Source organism: Pangasianodon hypophthalmus, chromosome 5 (genome assembly GCF_027358585.1).
Source record: "Pangasianodon hypophthalmus isolate fPanHyp1 chromosome 5, fPanHyp1.pri, whole genome shotgun sequence".
NCBI lineage: Eukaryota > Metazoa > Chordata > Actinopteri > Siluriformes > Pangasiidae > Pangasianodon > Pangasianodon hypophthalmus.
The window spans coordinates 27,392,167-27,410,561 of NC_069714.1; the positions used below are offsets into that span (position 1 = coordinate 27,392,167).

Sequence of the window (18,395 nt, forward strand, 5' to 3'; positions counted from 1 at the left end):
GTACGATTTCCATCTACACAGACTGTAACATTCAGGACCAAACGATGGAGCTACAGAGCTAAGCCAATTCTACTTTGTATGCAAGCGAAACTAGAAATCTTTGCAGCCTGAAATCTTAAATACCTCTGCCAATATTCAAAGCATGCTATGTTCGATTTCCTTTAAACTGCCTACCCAGCGTCTAACCATAAAACGTTAATCAAAAGGTGAGCGGATTTTTTCTCTTTAGTGAAAGATGGATCTCACTTTTCAAAGTCACATCACCGGCCATGAAATTTAATTAAGTAAAAGCCACACACTGTTTTTGTGATGGAACACTGACAATGATGAAGTGTTTAAACTGGTAATTATATACACAGGGTAAAGGAGGAATACCTTTCCTCTGAACACTGCACATAGCATAATCATGTGTGTGTGTGACTGTTCACAGCCTGACCCTGCAATCTACATCTCAATAATTACCGTGACTAAACTGCCTTTTACCTGGAAAATACTACATCATTACAGTCTGAGTTTCACTTTTGTAACAAAGCATAGCTAAGAAAAAAAAAAAAAAACGGCACGGCAGCTGCTGTACAAATCATAAATGCCTGCACACATCTGCCCAAACTGATGCTGAGACATTTATGTTGTTGTCCTTTGTGGGATCATTGGCATTCATAAGCAGAGAGCACGGCCAGACAGAAACAATCTTTAAGTTTTTAAGGGTTATTTTCCTCCATAAAAATGATATAAGTGTATGGAAAAATTAATAGCATGATGAATGTACAACTGAACAGAGTTACTCAAATTCTCTACGTAAGTAAAAGTACAATTACTTATCCAAATAAATCCTCTGGTTAAAGTTGAAGTACAACTTCAAATTCTTCACTCATGTTAAAGCAGAAATTTGTAAACAGTTACATTTGCTTAAAGCTTTTTTTGTCAGCTGAACCCTTTCAACCTAAATTATTTGCCTCAGTACACCCAGAGATGTTAAGCAGGTTAACGTTAAGTGAATCTTCTGCTTGTTGAAAAAGTTTGGTTTTACTTATCTACAGCTTTTGTTGCTTTTTTATTCTACGCAACTTGATTAGTTTTAGATTTTCATATTTTGCTTCCAAACATCTTTTTAAGAAAGCTTTGATTAGAAACCTGCTTCAAACATTTTACACACTTGAGAAAGTCTGTATTATATGTGTACGTATTACACATACGACACCCTTATACATATAGTATAAAACAATAATATATAATATACTGTTAAAATGTAACTTATTGTGTCATTGACATTTCCATTGAAGTCTCAAAAACGCCCTGCAAAGCCACCACTAACTCCTAGAGGATTGCAAAGCCCTAGCTTAAAGTATGAAAGTAAAAGAAGAGGATGTCTGCTTCAAATCACAGTGATTTTAGTTACTTTAGCTACGGCTAACTAACAACAGCTTTATACAGCTATCTGTTAGCTAGCATGACTATACAAACTAGCTGAATACTAGAGCTAGTGTACATAGCAGCAGACAGTACAGTGATGGGAATTAGGTGTCATTCTCTCTGTCACACATGTTTTGATTTGTTAGGAATTTCAATCTGAAGATGTCTGATGCTAAAAAGTCACCTTATGACTTTACAAATATACGATTATAGAGAAATGTTTGAAAACGCAGTGAGTAATAAGTAGAGTTTCTTTTGAGATGTACGTAGCAAAAGTCAAAAATATTAAGTGAGAGATGACTTACTGACAGAAAATACTAGGTGAGTGATGACTGCAGTGCCATTTATTAAACTCAACTTACTAAGAAAAACGATCATATTTTCAGTTTTAAAAAACAATGTTCTTTGTAAAAGAAGCCAATTTTATTTTATAGTATATTGTTTAAACCCTTATAACTCATTACTAATGGTAAATACTTTAGATTTCCTCATCACAACATACCTTCAAACAGATGTATTAAATCCATACTTGAGAATTATTGCCAAATAATTACTTTATAATTAGAAATTATAAATTTTTTAAAAATGAATTACTGAAATTACTCAAAATTTCCACTCAAACAAATACTTTTCCCTGACAAAAAATAATTACCAGATATAAAGAGCTTTATTCTATTTTTTCTAAGAGTATTTATTTACACTCAGAAACATACATGGAAAAAATATTGACACCCCTAATGCTGATGCTTTAACACAAACGCTCCAGATGGCTGTGTGTGTATAAATTTCATTATTACCTGACTATTTTATGCCTACTGCATTAGCAGCATTAGTACTTACTTTAAAAACATTACAAAAGTATACCTAAGAAAAGGCATGAAATTGTAAGTGCAACAACCAATAATGATTTAATTCTTTTTTTGTTTGTTTATTTGTTGTTTTACTGTTTATTGCTATAGTAATTATATTATATTGTACTTAGAAACTTTTCTAAGAATCAGAATTGCACGGTTTAGTTGATTCTTATGGTTGTAAAGTTTTAAAGTCAACAACTAAATGTCAAGTCCCCAATAAAAAAAACACCTGGAAGTGCTGCGACCCACAAAATGCAGCACCTGAACTTCACTAAAGGATAATTAGATCTACAGTTGGTGTTGTCTGTTGTGGTTAAATGAGACCAGAATCAAACTTTTGCCAAATCTATCAGCAAATTTGGTGAATAACGGGTTGTCTAAGAAAAGAAAAGCTCCCAAACCTACTGTAAAATCTGTTGTTGGATCTATGATATGCTGGGTTTTGTAGCAAAACGCATTACGCAATTTACATTTTCAGCCTTTTTCTCTTTTGGTCGAAAACAAAATGTGCCATTTTCTGACCATCGGAGCATTTTTCAAGTGGGGAAAACTGGACTGAGATGAGAGTAGCAACCAAACCTTTACTAATGTGAGATGGGAGGAAGGGGGCAGAGCTTCCTGGGTGCTCGCTCATATCAAAGAGTTCAAATCACCTACACAACTGTCAATCATTCCAGATATGTCGACTGGCTCATCTGCCAGTTTTGTTGGCTCATCTGCCAGACTCCTGTTTTTGGCATATACTTGAGTGATTTTTGTGTACTCCAGTGTTAAAATGCAGAGCTTCTACACAAAATGTGTAAATGTTGTCAGGCCTGATACAATCATTTAAATATCCAATGATTGTGGTGCCTCCCGCAGTTTGAATACCTCTGCTCTAATGGACCAGAGCAATACTTTGAGCCAAAGCAGAACATCAGAGAACACTGGCATTAACACCAAGATATGGAAATCAATGAGATCTAAAGTAGTTAAAGAGCCTCTGCCACGTCAGGGCCTAATTTCCCATTCCAGTGCATTTATCTGTTGAACTCTGAATGACGAATTGTGATATTATGGCTGCATTACGACAAGCTTCAGAATGATCTGCTGCCAAAAGGCTGGTAATATTTTGTGATCAAGCTCTTATAACAGCCATTATAATGCAGCTCATCTACCCCTGAGCATCAATCTCAGTTTTGAAGCAGCTATTTGCACTGATGGCCAGAAAGAATGAGCTTGGTGAAATATATACAGATATTTAAAAAAATACAACTGTATCTCAATAGCAGGATGCTGCTATTCATCCATAGTCCACATTAAGGCTATTTCAGATGCTAAGCATCTGTGGACTTGAAGAGTTACAAATTCTTGGGCCACTCTAAAGGCTCCTGTTATTACCTTATTATGTCATTAGCTTGTTACTATTATTATAATCATCGTCATTAGTCATTACAATTCACCTCGACTCCCTCGCCGGGTTTTGCTTAATGCTATGACACGGAGAACTCACAGCATATGCTCAAAGCAAAAAATACTCCTGAACATCTGACAAAATAGTAAGAGACATTATTAAATCAAAGACCTCCCATAATGATGCTAATGGTTTTAAAGGAACACTAGATTGTCACTAATTACACTGTTTCTCCACCATTACTTTGCGCTGTAGTCATAAAAGACAAAACTGTGACTGCATGCATTTACTGAATACTTTTCGACTGTGAAACATCCAAGCATGTCGGGGCGTTTTTATGTTAGCCCTTGAGTTTATTATGCTCTAAATCCCTGGCACTATGGCAATTTAACATTCTGTGTCTGCTAATTGGATGCACAGTTCTTGTATGCCGTTTTTCAAAGAGTCTGCGGCCAATTAGTCCTTTTAGTGATCAGACAAACAGCTTTCTCGGTTCCTCTCCTGCTCCCATCAAGCTGAAGGACCAGCGATCAAAATTAGCAACAACAATTAAAGCCTTTCATCGAAATTACGGAACAAAACGAGTACAGAAATCTGAAGTTTCTTTGACTTAATGAGGCACAAAGCAAGGCAGGTTGTGTGATAAAGGCGGGATGAAGAATCATTTTCAGGGCAGGAAATTTATTTGTATTTTAATTTTTTTTGGTTCAATGCTGAGCTGCTTAAATGGAGAAACTAGAACTGAACTGCAATGCTAAATAAATAAATAAATAAATAAATAAAAAGTATGCTTAAGCACATATTTCTCAAGCATACATAAAGGGCAAATATCTACAGATATTCTATATACACACATTACTATGCAAAAGTCTTAGGCACATGCAACGAAATGCTGTCAAGCAAAGATGCCTTCAAAAATAACAAAATTAAAAATTTCCATATAAAAAATTTCTATAAAAAGAAGTAAGCAGTAATAAACTAAACAAGGTCAATATTTGGTGTGGAAAAAAAAAATACATCATTAGTCTCAGGTTCAGTGCGTGGAGTTTTATAAGGAAATTCACTAGTAAGTGTTACTGAGCATCTTGGAGAATCTGCCACAATCCTTCTGGAGACTTTGACCGTCACACTTGCTTCTTTTTTTCATGCAAACCCTAGCAGTTTTCATGATTTTTTTCCCCCTGAAACGTGGTCTGTTACATAATATGCTGCTTTCTTTACTGACGAATAAACATTTTTCTGTAACATTTAATTTTTTGTTGGAAAAGAAATGTTTGGGAATCTAAAATGTTTTTGCACTGACTCAATAATGCAGAAGTCATAAAATAAAAATCTATAATAAAATCTATACTAAAAAACAGGTGCTTAAAACTATTGCACAGTACTGTATGTATATACTCAAAATTTTTTGTTGAAGTATTGTTTTGCTAAACTACTGAAGATTAACAGTCGCAACATGGTGTGTATATATTTATATTTCCCCTTCTTTTTTCTTCTTCTAATTATTATCAACATCATCATAAACACTACTACTACCACTACTACTACTACTACTACTATTAATAATAATAATAATAATAATAGTTAAAGCTGCAAGCAGCATTTTCAGGGGCCAAGCACCCAGACTTGGTGAACCGCACATTCACAGACATGCTAATTGTTGCCTAAGCAAACACAGAAAAGCAGAGCCATAACTGTAGGCAAAGGGATTCAAGTATATAAAATATGGAAAACTATATGAAACATCAAAAAATCATTTGATAACTTTTGTAAGGCATGACATTAATTACAATGAATTTCAAACTGGCATACAGGAAGTACTCTTGAAATTCAGACGCTGATGAACATTCACGTCTGTTTAGAATCATAGTAATGTAGAATATAGCAATAGGAAATAGGAATATATTGTGAATTTAGCACAAGTTCTTAAAATTAAATTAGGATAATTATAGAAGTTGTCACAGTTTTTGTCCACAGGTGGTGCCTGTCCAATGGTCAAGGTCCTGAAGATGCCTACCAAGTTTTGTGTCAGTGAGTTGTGTCAGTGTCAAGTCGTTGCTGAGATATTGCCTCACTTCCTGTTTGGTGGCTTCGCTGTCAGATTCATTGGCCGATTACAGGCTTTTAAATTTTGGACACACAGTTCAAAAGTTATGACCATAAATGTACTTCCATTAGGCAATTAGGCCCAACTTAGACTCAATGGTGGCGCTAGAAAGTTGGCAGCATTTGGCCCAAATTTGGTCAGAATATTCCTTAGACCCTCCCCAATCAGTCTGCCAAACTTCACAACTTTTTAACAGACGGTTCTATGTGCTGCTACAGACACACTAGCCAGCACAAGAAAAAGATGCAGAAGAATAAGAAGAAGAAAGGTAGAATAACAATAGGGTGCCTACGCACCTTTGGTGCTTGGCCCCCTAATAATAATAATAATAATGATAATAATAATAATAATAATAATAAGAAGAATACATATTAATAAAGAAAAAAAGAAAGAAAGAAAGAAAGAAAGAAGATACAAATACAAAACTAGAGAAAAGCTAGAGAACTTTTTATTTTTTTTTAACTTCAGGATGCTTGCCATATGTCTTATAGGTGGGAGTTCTGCAGTTGGGAAGCGTAAACACTAAAAGCAGCCTCACTGCTTCTTGTGTGTTTTGTTCTTGCAAAAGAAAGTAATCCTGTGTTTAATGATCTTAGACAATCCAACATATAAGAAGGAGCAAGTAGATTTACAGCTTCAAAAACAAAGTTATAAATGGGCTAACTCCTCCTTATTGTATGTCAGATTTAGGGAATGAAAAAAAAAAACAAAACTTCTTAACTAGTTAAGACAATGGCCACTTACCAAAATCAGTTACTAGCTAGCTAAGGAAATTGGTTGTGGATTTAGACAGCAAACTGAAGCTCAAGCTTATTTGGAGATGGTTTAAATTAGAAGAAGGTCACCAACACCCTAAAATAAAATTTAATAGCATATGTTTAATTTAATTAGCATATGTTCTAAATTTAATTAGCAATATGTTTAGATGTAAATGTTTAGCCCCAAACAAAACTATCTAATAAGAGAAAATTTGTCCAAGCAAAACCTGGTTAGCAAACACCAGAAATTGTCTGAAAACAAAGATAGCTAGGTAATGTTTGGGGAATTAATGCTTTAACTGGGAGTTAAAACTTGTACTATCAGGGTTTATTGACATTATCATTCACAGTATCACCCTGACCATTTGCAGCTTGTGTTCTGTAACCTATAAAGGCCTTTTTTTAAATGAGCAGCAATAATCAATAGATTAAAAACCCATGAGTTCATTAATGGCAAATCCATGATGAACCATGCATTCAAAATATGGTCTTCAAATCTGCTGACCTTAAAATTCCCGACCAGCTCATTACTCTACATTAATAATTCTGCATAAAGAGGAAGCAAATCTTTTTCAGCTCACCCCACTGCTCTGCTTCTCTGAGATTTATGCCACTCTAATGTGATATTTAGCTTGACGCGATATTGACCGGCTGTAATGATGAAATGCCACACGGTGACTCTGCTGACTTTAGGTGTGCAGATGAAACATTAGAACATCGACTTTTCCAGCGTCATCCTCATAACGACTCCCGCTCATTATCTCCCTCATGGAACTGAGTGCTAATGAATGCATCGTCACATAATGATTAGAGCTTTCTCTTCGGTAAATGTCACTCTTGTTGTGGTCATGAAATGGCTGGCTGGACTTTTGTCCCTCAGTGAAAGGGGTTTGAAGGCTGTTTTCATGCCATATTGACCAGGGTGGTGTCATGGTGCGTCTGAGAAAAAACACGGCTCTGTGTGCAGGCGTCCGAGACAGTGGTGACGTCCGTGCAAGACACCAGGACAGAGTCCGCTGCTGGAGTCTCTATTAACTCTATAACTGCTTTTTTGTACCATTCCCTAGTGTTCAACATATCAAGTGGTTTTACTTACTGCAATTTTACATTTAAAATCATTCCTGTGCACTGTATTTTTCACCAATTATTGCAGTGATCTGTTTCTCGCTAGTAATTAACTTTGATAAAGCAGAATTCTAATGCTTATTAATATTCATTCTTCTTAATGACCTGTTGAATAGGAATAGATACACTATATCTGCACTATTTGCGATATGTGACTATTCGTATACACTATTACTATTGCTATACACCATTCATTTTCTTTTTCTTTTTTTTGCCAGAAATGTTTACATGGCATCTGGTTAAGACTAGAGGTATGCATCAGGATATGGATTTTTACTTTCATGTGGATGAGTGGTCAGATATGAAGTTTACAGACAGAAAGACCACATTCATGCTGAAAACTGTGAAAGATGCTTTTTTTTTTACATTTTGGGAAATAGAGCCAACAAAATTCATGAGAAAATGTCACTGCAGGTAGGGGTGAGCAATATGACAAAAAAAATCATGACCTATCATGATTCTTGAAGGAATTTTATGATACACAATATGCATTACAATGTACAGTTCATTCACAACCTGTTCATTGCTACAAAAATAATTTTTTTATATTTAAAAATATATTTTTATTTCTAAAAAAAGAAATCAAAATATTTAAAAGGGAAAAAGCTGTAAAATTATAACATTTTACATGCGTAAAGATTAAGTACAAAATTTTAACATCAAATCAGCTGCTTCCTGAAATTTGTACTTTAATAAATTAATAAAAACTTGTTAGAAAAGAGTATTTTTACATAATTAATCATGGAAACAAGTTTCTAATTATTTGTTTCAATTATGCAGCATGACCATGATCAATTCACATGATCAATCAAAGTAGTATTAAAATTAACTTAATTAACGCAGTATAATACAGACTGTATAACAGCACAGTGGGAAATGTCACTGTCTCACAAGTGACCCGGGTTTAATCCTGAGTTTGGGTGAAAGCACAGGCTTTGGTTTTATTCAGGGCATTGAAAATACCTGATCACATCATGATGGGTGTGCGAAAAACAAACTGTGTTAATGTAACTCAATTCAGTCTTGCTGAAACTGATGTACGTGTATGTGCATTTCCCTTGAATAAATTCAGGGAGCTTTTTTTATTCAGTGCGGGCAGGTACAAACAAAAATAATAACTGCACAAATGGGATTTTAAAAAAAAACAGTCCTGTACACACCTATATTTAAAAAAAATAGAAAGAGAAACAAAAAAACAAAAGAATCTGTTACAGTTTAGACCACGCCCACTTTGAGTTTAAATACAGATCCAGATCCAGGTTCTTGGAGCACTAAACAGATCCAGATCCAGATCCAGATAGTGGTTTTGTGTTACACCCATACTGTTGAAGTTTCAGAATTAAGCCAAAATTTGTTGAGTCATTATTTAAACCTCTTGAGACCATAAATAATGCTGTGCACTCTGTAACCTTTCCTCAGGATTTCTGTTTATACGTATCTGGTAACTATGGAGACTTATCCTACAAACAGGAAGCCGTTTGGGAAAAGAGTAATGCCCAATCATCCTCATACGGGGAAGTTAATGTCTTGTAACCATGAGATAAATCAGGTGCAAGCTGTTGTACTAAACTAAATTGCAAAAACGTGTTTTTAATTCTGTCCTGCGAAAAAAAAACAGTGCTGTTTTGTGAACATTATCTACAAGTTCAAACAACAGCTGGAGGAGCACTGAAAATAAACTTTACCCAGAGATTATGGAGATTTTTGTATTGGGGCAAGGGGTTCATTTGCCATTTTGCAGCAGACGTTCGTGACAAGCTCAAGTTATATAGAAGGAAATCATATGGTGACCAGATGCCAGGTTTATTAAAATCAGGAAAATCTAAGGTGCAAACTGAGAAGAAGAAGAAAAGCTTCCCCAACAGCTTGCTTTCTGATTACAGACTTTATTTCATCAGAACAAATCAGGTGAGGCTAAATGAACCCGAATGCAGAAAACATTAGCAGTTTATACAAAGCCACCTGAGACCCAGGCAGAGTTTGGGCTCATCATATAAAGAAGTCATTAATTCATCCGGGAGAGACAGACGAGGACAGGCAGAGGGACATGCGTCAAGCTGTTCGGTGTGGACGTGAAGGTGGAGACGACGGTAAGGGGGAAAAAATAATGGATGCAATCAACAGAAAGGTGAATGGTAAATGCGGGAGAGACTGACAGCGAGGAAGAAGACAGAAACTTTCTGTGTCATGCCTCGTTTTTCTTTGGTGGGGTTGCAGCATTTTAGCACCTCTAGAGTGACTTGTTAGGGTCCCCACGACATTCAGCGATGCAGTGATGGAGTGAAAAGAGCAGAAAAGGGCATTGAAGAGAGCCGACACAATCACTCACCTTTTTTTCTGTTAAATGGACGGCTCATGCTGGAAAATGTGCAATTTCAAGCTGAGCTTGAACCTGGAGAAACGAGAACAGACATCTGAAATCAAATGAGGTGCACTAAATCTGCAAAAAGGAATTTTTTAACAAATCAGAGCAAGGGGAAAACAAAACCTCCTGACACATTTAGCTGTGGAATAGCATGTAGCATACGACTATGAATGTGTTGTGTTACTTTTCCTCAGCATTATTTCATAGCCTATTTGATCTTTACTTGATGTATCAATAGATAAGCAATTACTTAGTCTCTGTCTGAAACAGATCCATCAATCACTTACTTTAATGGACAGGTCTATTCCTTCAACCCACGACAGAAAAAAAAAAAAAAAAAACATTAAACGCAGATGCAATATACAGATATAAACAGATGTTTGAACAAGATTAAGTGCTTATCTTGTTGGTTCAATTCTGCAAACTATACAGCATCTTTCTTTCTCATCCCCTTTTCCAAACAGTTATTGATTCATGTATCCTAAGCAACAGAGCAGCAGTTCAATACTCATTTTCCTGTGAATAAACTGTGCAAGAAGTCAAAGCATGATGAAAAGAAAGAAAGAGTCAAAGATGCCATTTTGACAGATTAAATTAGCATTATATCCTCCTAGCCTTGGGGAGGCACAAAAAAAAAAAAAAAAAAAAAAAAAAAAAAAAAAAAAAGAGTAAGACTTTAATTAAAACAGTTTAATTACATTCCTGTAACCAGCTCTCTGCCCACAAGAACAATGTTATTCCTTTATTTATGTGTTGTTTTAATTTAAAAAAGCATTATCAAAGGTTCTTACTATTACTAGTGCAGGAATTATTATTACTTTACTTACACTCACTGTCCACTTTATTAGGAACACCTGTACACCTGTTCATTTATGCAGTTATTTAATTAGCCAATCATATGGCAGCAGCGCTAGGCATAAAATCATGCAGATATGGGTCAAGAGTTTCAGTTAATTTTCACATCAAACATCAGAATGGGGTAAAAATGTGAACTCTGTGACATTAACCATGAAATGGCTGCTGGTGCCAGATGCACTGGTTTGAGTATTTCAGAAACTGCTGATCTCCTGGGATTTTCACACACAACAGCAAAAATAATATTGTGGTCAAAATGTCACTTACTAGAGGTTAATGTCTTGTTTATAGAACTGTTGTATAAAAGCAAATCCACTCATAATCTTGCAGTTATACTGAATATCAGCACGGCTGTGATTAGCTACAGCCGAAACACAGTCATGGAAATATTCAGTATAATCAGACTCTTGCTTGCGATATTGCTTAATTACATTTATTACACTAGTCACAATTAAGTATCCCATCAAAATGAGTGCTTTATTAAAGGGGAGTGCATTTGTTAGGTGAAGCAGTTACTGTAAGGCTGTAAGCTGTTGTAAACCAAGATTTATCTTACAGCTGAGATTAGACAGTTTTATTATCAACTGCACCACAAATATATGCTGTGTTCTACAAGTGCATAAGTAGAGAGATTCAGATCAACATTTTTCCTGTTAAAAACATTCACAAACACAAAAAAGGCACAAACATTTCTCAGATCACTTATACCTATTTCCTAATTAGATTATCTAGAGTCTACAGAATTGAACTTGTACACATTTTTGAAGTTAAATGAATAATATTACAAAACTACACATGGTGTTCAAAAACTTTTTACTAGCAGCGAGTAGCAAGTAGCAAACAGCCAAAATACCAAATGTGGTACCAGCTTCACCACATCGCTTTACTCCCAGAAGCCTCAGAAATTTAGCACCTTAACCTTCCTGATTCAACTGACATTAATTCATAATCATGAAGCAAAGATTTGAGTCCAGACTGGATGAGCAAGAAGAAAACGGTGATGAAGAAAGATTCTTAGAGATGGTAAGAGGAAGCCAAGAGAAGCCAAGAAGCCAAAAAAGAACCCATTATCATCCAGAGAGTAAAGTTAATAATCAAAAATATTACTTATATACAAACACCAATTTAACAGTCAGCCAAAATGTGTTTGCTGAACAAATAACTTTCTAACTTAAGAAACGTACAAAACCTGAAACTACATTTCAAACTTTCCAAAGAAACATGCAAACATAAGCCCAAATCTGTTTAACTAATTGTCAACACAATGCTCATGACCTCTCAATATAACATCCATGAACTACTACACCACAATGTTTACAAGAAGCTAAGATCCAACATCAGAAAAAACAGACCATTCAGTTCATCTGGAGGGCAAGAAATATCCACTTTATCCACTAGCTTTATACTTGGTTATGCTTGGCAACTATTAAGCCCCATTTGTTAGTCACTTTAGATAAAAGCTTCCGAGAAATAAATAAATAATAATAGAGCGGAGCAAAGAAATGAAATGCATAATCTTGAACAATGTACACTCAGTCAGCAGCTCTGAGGCTACAATCGTATAAATTAGCACAACATTAGAAAAAAAGACTTGTAAAGTTAGTAGTATATATGCATGTATGGGATGGCTGTGGTTTCCACAGAGGGCACAGTGTTCCAGTATAAGAAACAGGAAAATTAGAGTATACTCTGGAATATGGCTTGGAAAGAATGTTTATTACATAAACAAAAACCATTACATACACAGAAAGGTACTGACGGAACCAACAAGCAGATGTTTTTAGCCAAATGTCACTACAAATGAATAAACATTACATGAAATCAAATGAAAAATGTTCTAATTAAACATCATTTATCTAGTCTTTTTATTTAAACAATCATTTTAAACCAACAAACTGTGTTGTTTCATTCAGCACGCAACAGACTCATAGAAAGGTCATCATATAAAGGTCACCAAGGCCATAAAAACATCAGAGCTATCAGTGCTATTCGGAAACCCACTGCATCAGCGGCATTCATGGAGCATCTCAAGTTGTGTTGTGTCTGCTCCCAAGACAGTACATCACGTCAGAATTATCGGCAGAACGTTGTGAATTACCTCTCGTCCATTACGCTCGACATAAAAGTGTTTATCTTGATGGATAGTAAGGGAGCTACTGCTGACCAGATCATCTCATATCAATAAAGAGTCATTTCTTTCTTCAAGAGAAGGGAATAAAGCTGAAAGAAGAGAAATGGGCTTATGTACATAAAAAAAGAAAAAAAAATTAAAGGTGCACTGGTTAATATTCATATTGTTCTCACTATTACAGATGATATGGAAACATCTGAAGAATATAACGAAACCAAACTGTTTAATTAAAGTAACCAAAGTATCTGAGAAAGTTACTGGAAAAAAGAGCTGGACTTTTTTGGTTGTGTTTAGATCTCTCCTGTCAGTAGTGCTTTGTATCAATGCAGAAAAGATCAAGGTCCTGGCAAGTGACAATATTTTTGTGGATCATGAACCAGTGTCCACCTCAATGGAATCCAAACTGAACAAATCAAGGAGTTGAAATACCTATGGTCACTGATCCAGGAGAATTAAGTGGCATCCACAGCCAGGGTTTACGGCAGGATTGGCCAGTCTAACACAGCTTTTGTCTTGCTCAATTGGTGCACGCAAAAGAATACAAAGATGTCCATCTAGGCAAAGATGCAGCTCTTCCGAATGTTAATCCTGCCTGTACTGCTGGATGGAATTGAGATGTGGATGCTGCTCAAATCAGGCATGAATATGCTTGAAGTATTCCAAATGTGATGTTTACAACAGTGAACGTCCCCTTCGAAATAAGATCATCAGACCACGATTCGCACAACAACCCACAAGTGAGGAGGAAATCCAGAGACGAAAGTTGCAATGCTTTGGCTTGTAATCAAGCTTGTAATCAAGGGAATGTCGCCCTTGATTACAAGCTGGCAGAAGTATTGTCTGAAATTCAGTGGCACTGATAGAAACATACTATGAGGTCACTATCATGCAGACACTAGCTAGGGACCAAAAGATGTTATAGACTCCCACTCAATCAGCCTTCAATCCAAGAAGACCAGTCCGATCAATCCGATCAGTAGGTTATCCAGGTGCCTGAAATAAGCTGCACACCTCCAAACGCAGTCTTTTCCTTGGCTTTTTACATTATCTATGAATGATTGCTAATTTGTAATGTCAGTATTTTGGGTGTTTATAGCTGTGTTCCCATAAATGGCCAAGTAGAAGGAGATGATGGGAAGTTAAGCTAACTATTTACCAAACAAACTGGATGAACCCCGTCAGCCACCAGAGCTTCCGGAAGGCAGGGCTTTGTGAATATGGGGAGGCATGCGATGCAGGGTCAAAGAGTAAACAAATCAATGTTTTAGCAGTTTATCTTGTAGCAGCTACAGATTAACTTTTAAACAGGATCACACTCTCTACAAAGAATCTTCCAGTGATATTTAGCTTCATTAAATTTCTAAATCTGGCCATGTTCAGCCTGTACTGGCTTAGTACTTTAATGTACTTCATGTAGAGTGCATCACTTACAAAGTCGGAGCAAAGGGTCCTCTCAGCTGCATCACTACGTAAATCTTTTATTACAAATGGAGCCAGCAATGGAGTCAGGACATACTTCTGTGTTCCTGAAGTCCTTCAGGGAGCGGTGCAGAGATACAGAGTGCCGCTTGCCAAAACCTTATCAGACCAGGTACTAAAACTGAACGGAAAAACAAGACTGCTGCTGAGGCTTGTTTACGGCCAATTGAGCTGTCAGAGAATGCGACGCAGAGTCAAGCGGACAAGGACGGCGGCATCTCGACCAAGCAGGTGCATTTATGATGCAAGAGCAATGTGAGACATTGCAATAAAACCATGAGGTGACTAAAAAAGGGAGGAGGAATCAATTGTGGCCACTTATTCCCGATGCAATTCCGAGGAGGGTGGAAGGGTCAGGACACACCAAAAGGTTTTGTCACTTTCTAACCTCTGTATAAAGGTTATTGTTGTAGGCAGCTATTCCATGGACTTTTCAGTATACAGATTGCGGTCTTCAATAAAAGAGAGAGAAGAAAATATAATGAGCTCTATACGATGCCTGGGGGTAAAAAAAAATCCTGCAAGGTAATATCAGTTTGCCACCTGGGTCCTCACCTGGGTCGTGCTGCCAGTCACTCTGATTGACAGCAGCTGGATTTGTGTGTTTTATCACTTCCTGACTGATGACTCACCCTGACCTAGGAAAGAGTCAAACCTCCCGCTGGAATCAAATGCAACATGACCTGCCCGCCCCTTCCCACCATTCTCCAAGACAACACCAAGAAAGACACTTCGGAAAACTTTAGTGATAAAATACACAGCTGTCTGGAATGCAAATGGATCCAGTGATGAAGTGCAAGTTGCAAAACTGCAAAACACTTTTTAGCATAGAAAGCAACAAACGCAGGGAAAAAAGTGCAGGTATTACTGCTTTATATCACATGTGGCAAATCAAGCATGACTCATTGTTTATCATTAGTCATCTCATGCATATTAAAACGTCTAAGAAAAAAATGTGCAAAAACTTCAGAGTAGAAGGCTACTTTTTAAAAAAAAAAAAAAAAAAAAAAAAAAACAACTCCAGAAAACTTTGAGCTGTCTTGACAAAGCAGACAAGCATAAATCTTTATTAGTCATCCCATGTATATTAAAAGGCTAAGAAAAATTGTACAAATTTGAGGTAGAAGGTTTTTTTTAGAACAAATCAACAAACTGAAAACAGAACGAGAAAGCCAGTACACAGAAAGAAGTAAAGCAAAAACTTTTACAGCTCTCTTGACAAAGCAGAAAAAAGATCAATTCCTTAACATGACATCCACTGAGGCTGTTTTGCAAGCAGAAATAGCTCTGACTTTTTAGTATTTTTTTTTTAAAAGCCATGTGAGCTCCTTTGACCTTGTGAAATTCGGCAGTCAGGAACAGGCAGTTCAGATATAAAACAATTTTGAATATTTCTGAGTAATACCCAAAAAAAGAGTGAGCAGAAAACAGTGCTAAAAATTGCAATGCATAAAATCAGCGAGGTGTTCAAGTCCACAAATCTGAGCCATATGTGAATCGACTGAGTCAGATTTGAGCACATAAACAAGCATACATACATGACCACGCCAACCCTGCGCTAACAATCCGAACGTCAGCAATAATCTTTCGCTTCGAAAGAACCGTCTGTCAGCTCTGGAATTTGGTTTGTTAAACCCTCATAGAGAGCTGTTTACAGATGTGACTCCCTACATTCCTCACATGGACTGGACCTGCCATAAACAACGTCCAGACAGTGTGCAAAAAGAAAAAGAAAGGCAAAGTTTCTTACCAACAAGTAGAAAAACAGCACTCAGTACCCTGTGCCAAGGCAAGCCAAACAACGAGGAGAGTTTCATAGGAACCCACAGAAGAATGAGACACAGGGTGAGGCGAGTTATACACTCGGAGAGAGAGAGGGAGAGAGAGAGAGAGAAAGAAAGGGAGAGAAAGAGAAGGAGAGGGAAGGATAGTGGGGAGGAAGTTCCAACGGTGCTTAATAGTTTTCAGCTGTGGGCCAGATGGGGATGCGTACAGGAGTGCTGTGAGAGGGGCTGAGGAGTTTGTGAGAGTGAAACAAATCAAGAGGACGTTTGTATTGTGTTACAGAGTCGAAATTTTTGGGTTTGTTGAAAATGTAGAAATAGAGTAACGTATATGTATATAAAAAAAGATGAAAAGAGGAATTGTACTGAACAAGGAAGTCTCTATTCTCCCATTTTCAGCCACCGGTGTAGATATTGCTCTTGTTGTTGATCTGTGTGATTTGGTAGGAAAATGCACAGAAAAGGAATTGGGGTGCGAGATATGACAAAAATATCATATCATGATTCTTAAAGACAATTCTATGCCACATTATGTATCATGATATGTAGGTTTGCTCACAAACTGCCAGCTACTGCAGTCAGTAGTGTTGCATTAATAAAAACGCTATAAATAATAATTTAAAAATCCTATAATAGTGATATAAATTAATAAACAAATTTATAATACGTGAATTTTTGTACTTAAAAGGTAACATTTTTATTGATGAAAAAATTAATAAAAAATATTTAAAGACGATTTTTTTTTTTTTACAATTTTACAAAGTACAAAAATTGCTTCCATTCAGCTTTTAATTCTTTTATGTATGTATATATTATAACAAATTTTTCTAAAAAGTTATCATAATATCTCAAAAAAATTTACTGTGACATAATTTATAACATCAATATTATATCATCATATCACCCAGCCCTAACAGGAATGTAACTGGATATGAATGCATTATTCACAATGTTCAGATAATGTGTTCTAAACATATATAAACAGGAGACTCACTTTTTTAAAAAAATTATTATTACTAAAGAAAGTTTGCCGTGTAGAGTCTTGTTGAGATTAGATCTGGACTGGGATCCCAGGGGACGCAACAAAAGACATGCGAGCAGGAGGTTTTTACTTTCGTGTACAAGTGAGCATGAAATGTACATGAACGTACGACAATCCTTGGTAACAGCCTGGTCAGGGACGTGGTGCTTTAGCTTAGGGTACTAGCCTGCTTATATTTTGGGGAGTAGAGCCAGATAAATTGCTTAGAAAATATCAGAGGCAGGTAACAAACCAAAACAACAACTGTATGAGAGGGAATTAAATAAAACATCTCTAGTCGAGACTGGAGTGATGTAGATGAGGTTGAGGAACTGTCAAATTCACACACCACGCTGACAATACTGACATTTCTAAATGGGTTTTCTAGTGTTTCAGGAGATGTCAGGTTAAAAAAAGAAAAACAAAATTCTAGTTTAGGCCACACAGACTAATTAAATCTGAAGACAGATACAGATATTTGGAGCAGCAAACAGATACAGATACAGATAGGGACGTTACACCACTAGAATAGAAGAAATAACTCAGTTCTTCTCTCCCAGATCTTCCAACCTTGTGCTCAAGCTACAGAAACATTTCAAAGTTTTCTCACGACTCTGCTGAGACTCAATCAACGGGACACCAAAAAGCCCGTGGTCAGTGAGAAAAAAGGTGGAGAGAAGAAGAGAAATCCCCCAAAACGTGGAAGAAACATGTTTCAACATGTTCCACAACTCAATTTTCCACTGCAGCTGCAGAACAACTTGAGCACAAACATGAGTGGGTCAGTGGATCTTCTGAGCAAAACATAGTTCAATTTAAAAACCTTCACCATTATCAATGTCAGGTTTAGGAAGCCTTGGACCAAAAAAACCAAAAAAAAACCCAGCAGACAGTACCAGCAGTAACATTTACACACACCACAGAAGTTCACGACTGCGCTCTGCGTCCACCGCCTGCACGGCCCCTGAGTGGTCTGGGTGGTGGCGTGTTAGTCTTGGCATTGCAGTGATGATGCAGACTTCAGCACATTTTGCTCTCTTTATTTTTCTCAAGTGTGGGTTTTTCTTTTCTTTTTTTTTTTCTTTTTTCTTTCCATCATCTCCACCCCTC

The 18,395-nt window shown here is 36.5% G+C and overlaps 1 protein-coding gene across 5 annotated transcripts in view; it reads right to left on the reverse strand.

Moving 5' to 3' along the window:
- Window positions 1-18,395, reverse strand: part of gulp1a (GULP PTB domain containing engulfment adaptor 1a) — a 214,454-nt gene that overhangs the window by 26,596 nt on the left and 169,463 nt on the right. For 3 of the 5 annotated variants that reach the window (XM_053234342.1, XM_026947567.3, XM_034304892.2), the window contains one exon: window positions 9,980-10,042. In XM_053234342.1, the coding sequence (XP_053090317.1) occupies window positions 9,980-10,007 (28 nt within the window). In that variant the 5' untranslated portion in view covers window positions 10,008-10,042. Of the gene's footprint in view, window positions 1-9,979; window positions 10,043-10,302; window positions 10,323-16,230; window positions 16,437-18,395 lie in introns of those variants that run through there. The other 2 variants (XM_034304894.2, XM_034304893.2) reach the window with 2 other exon arrangements.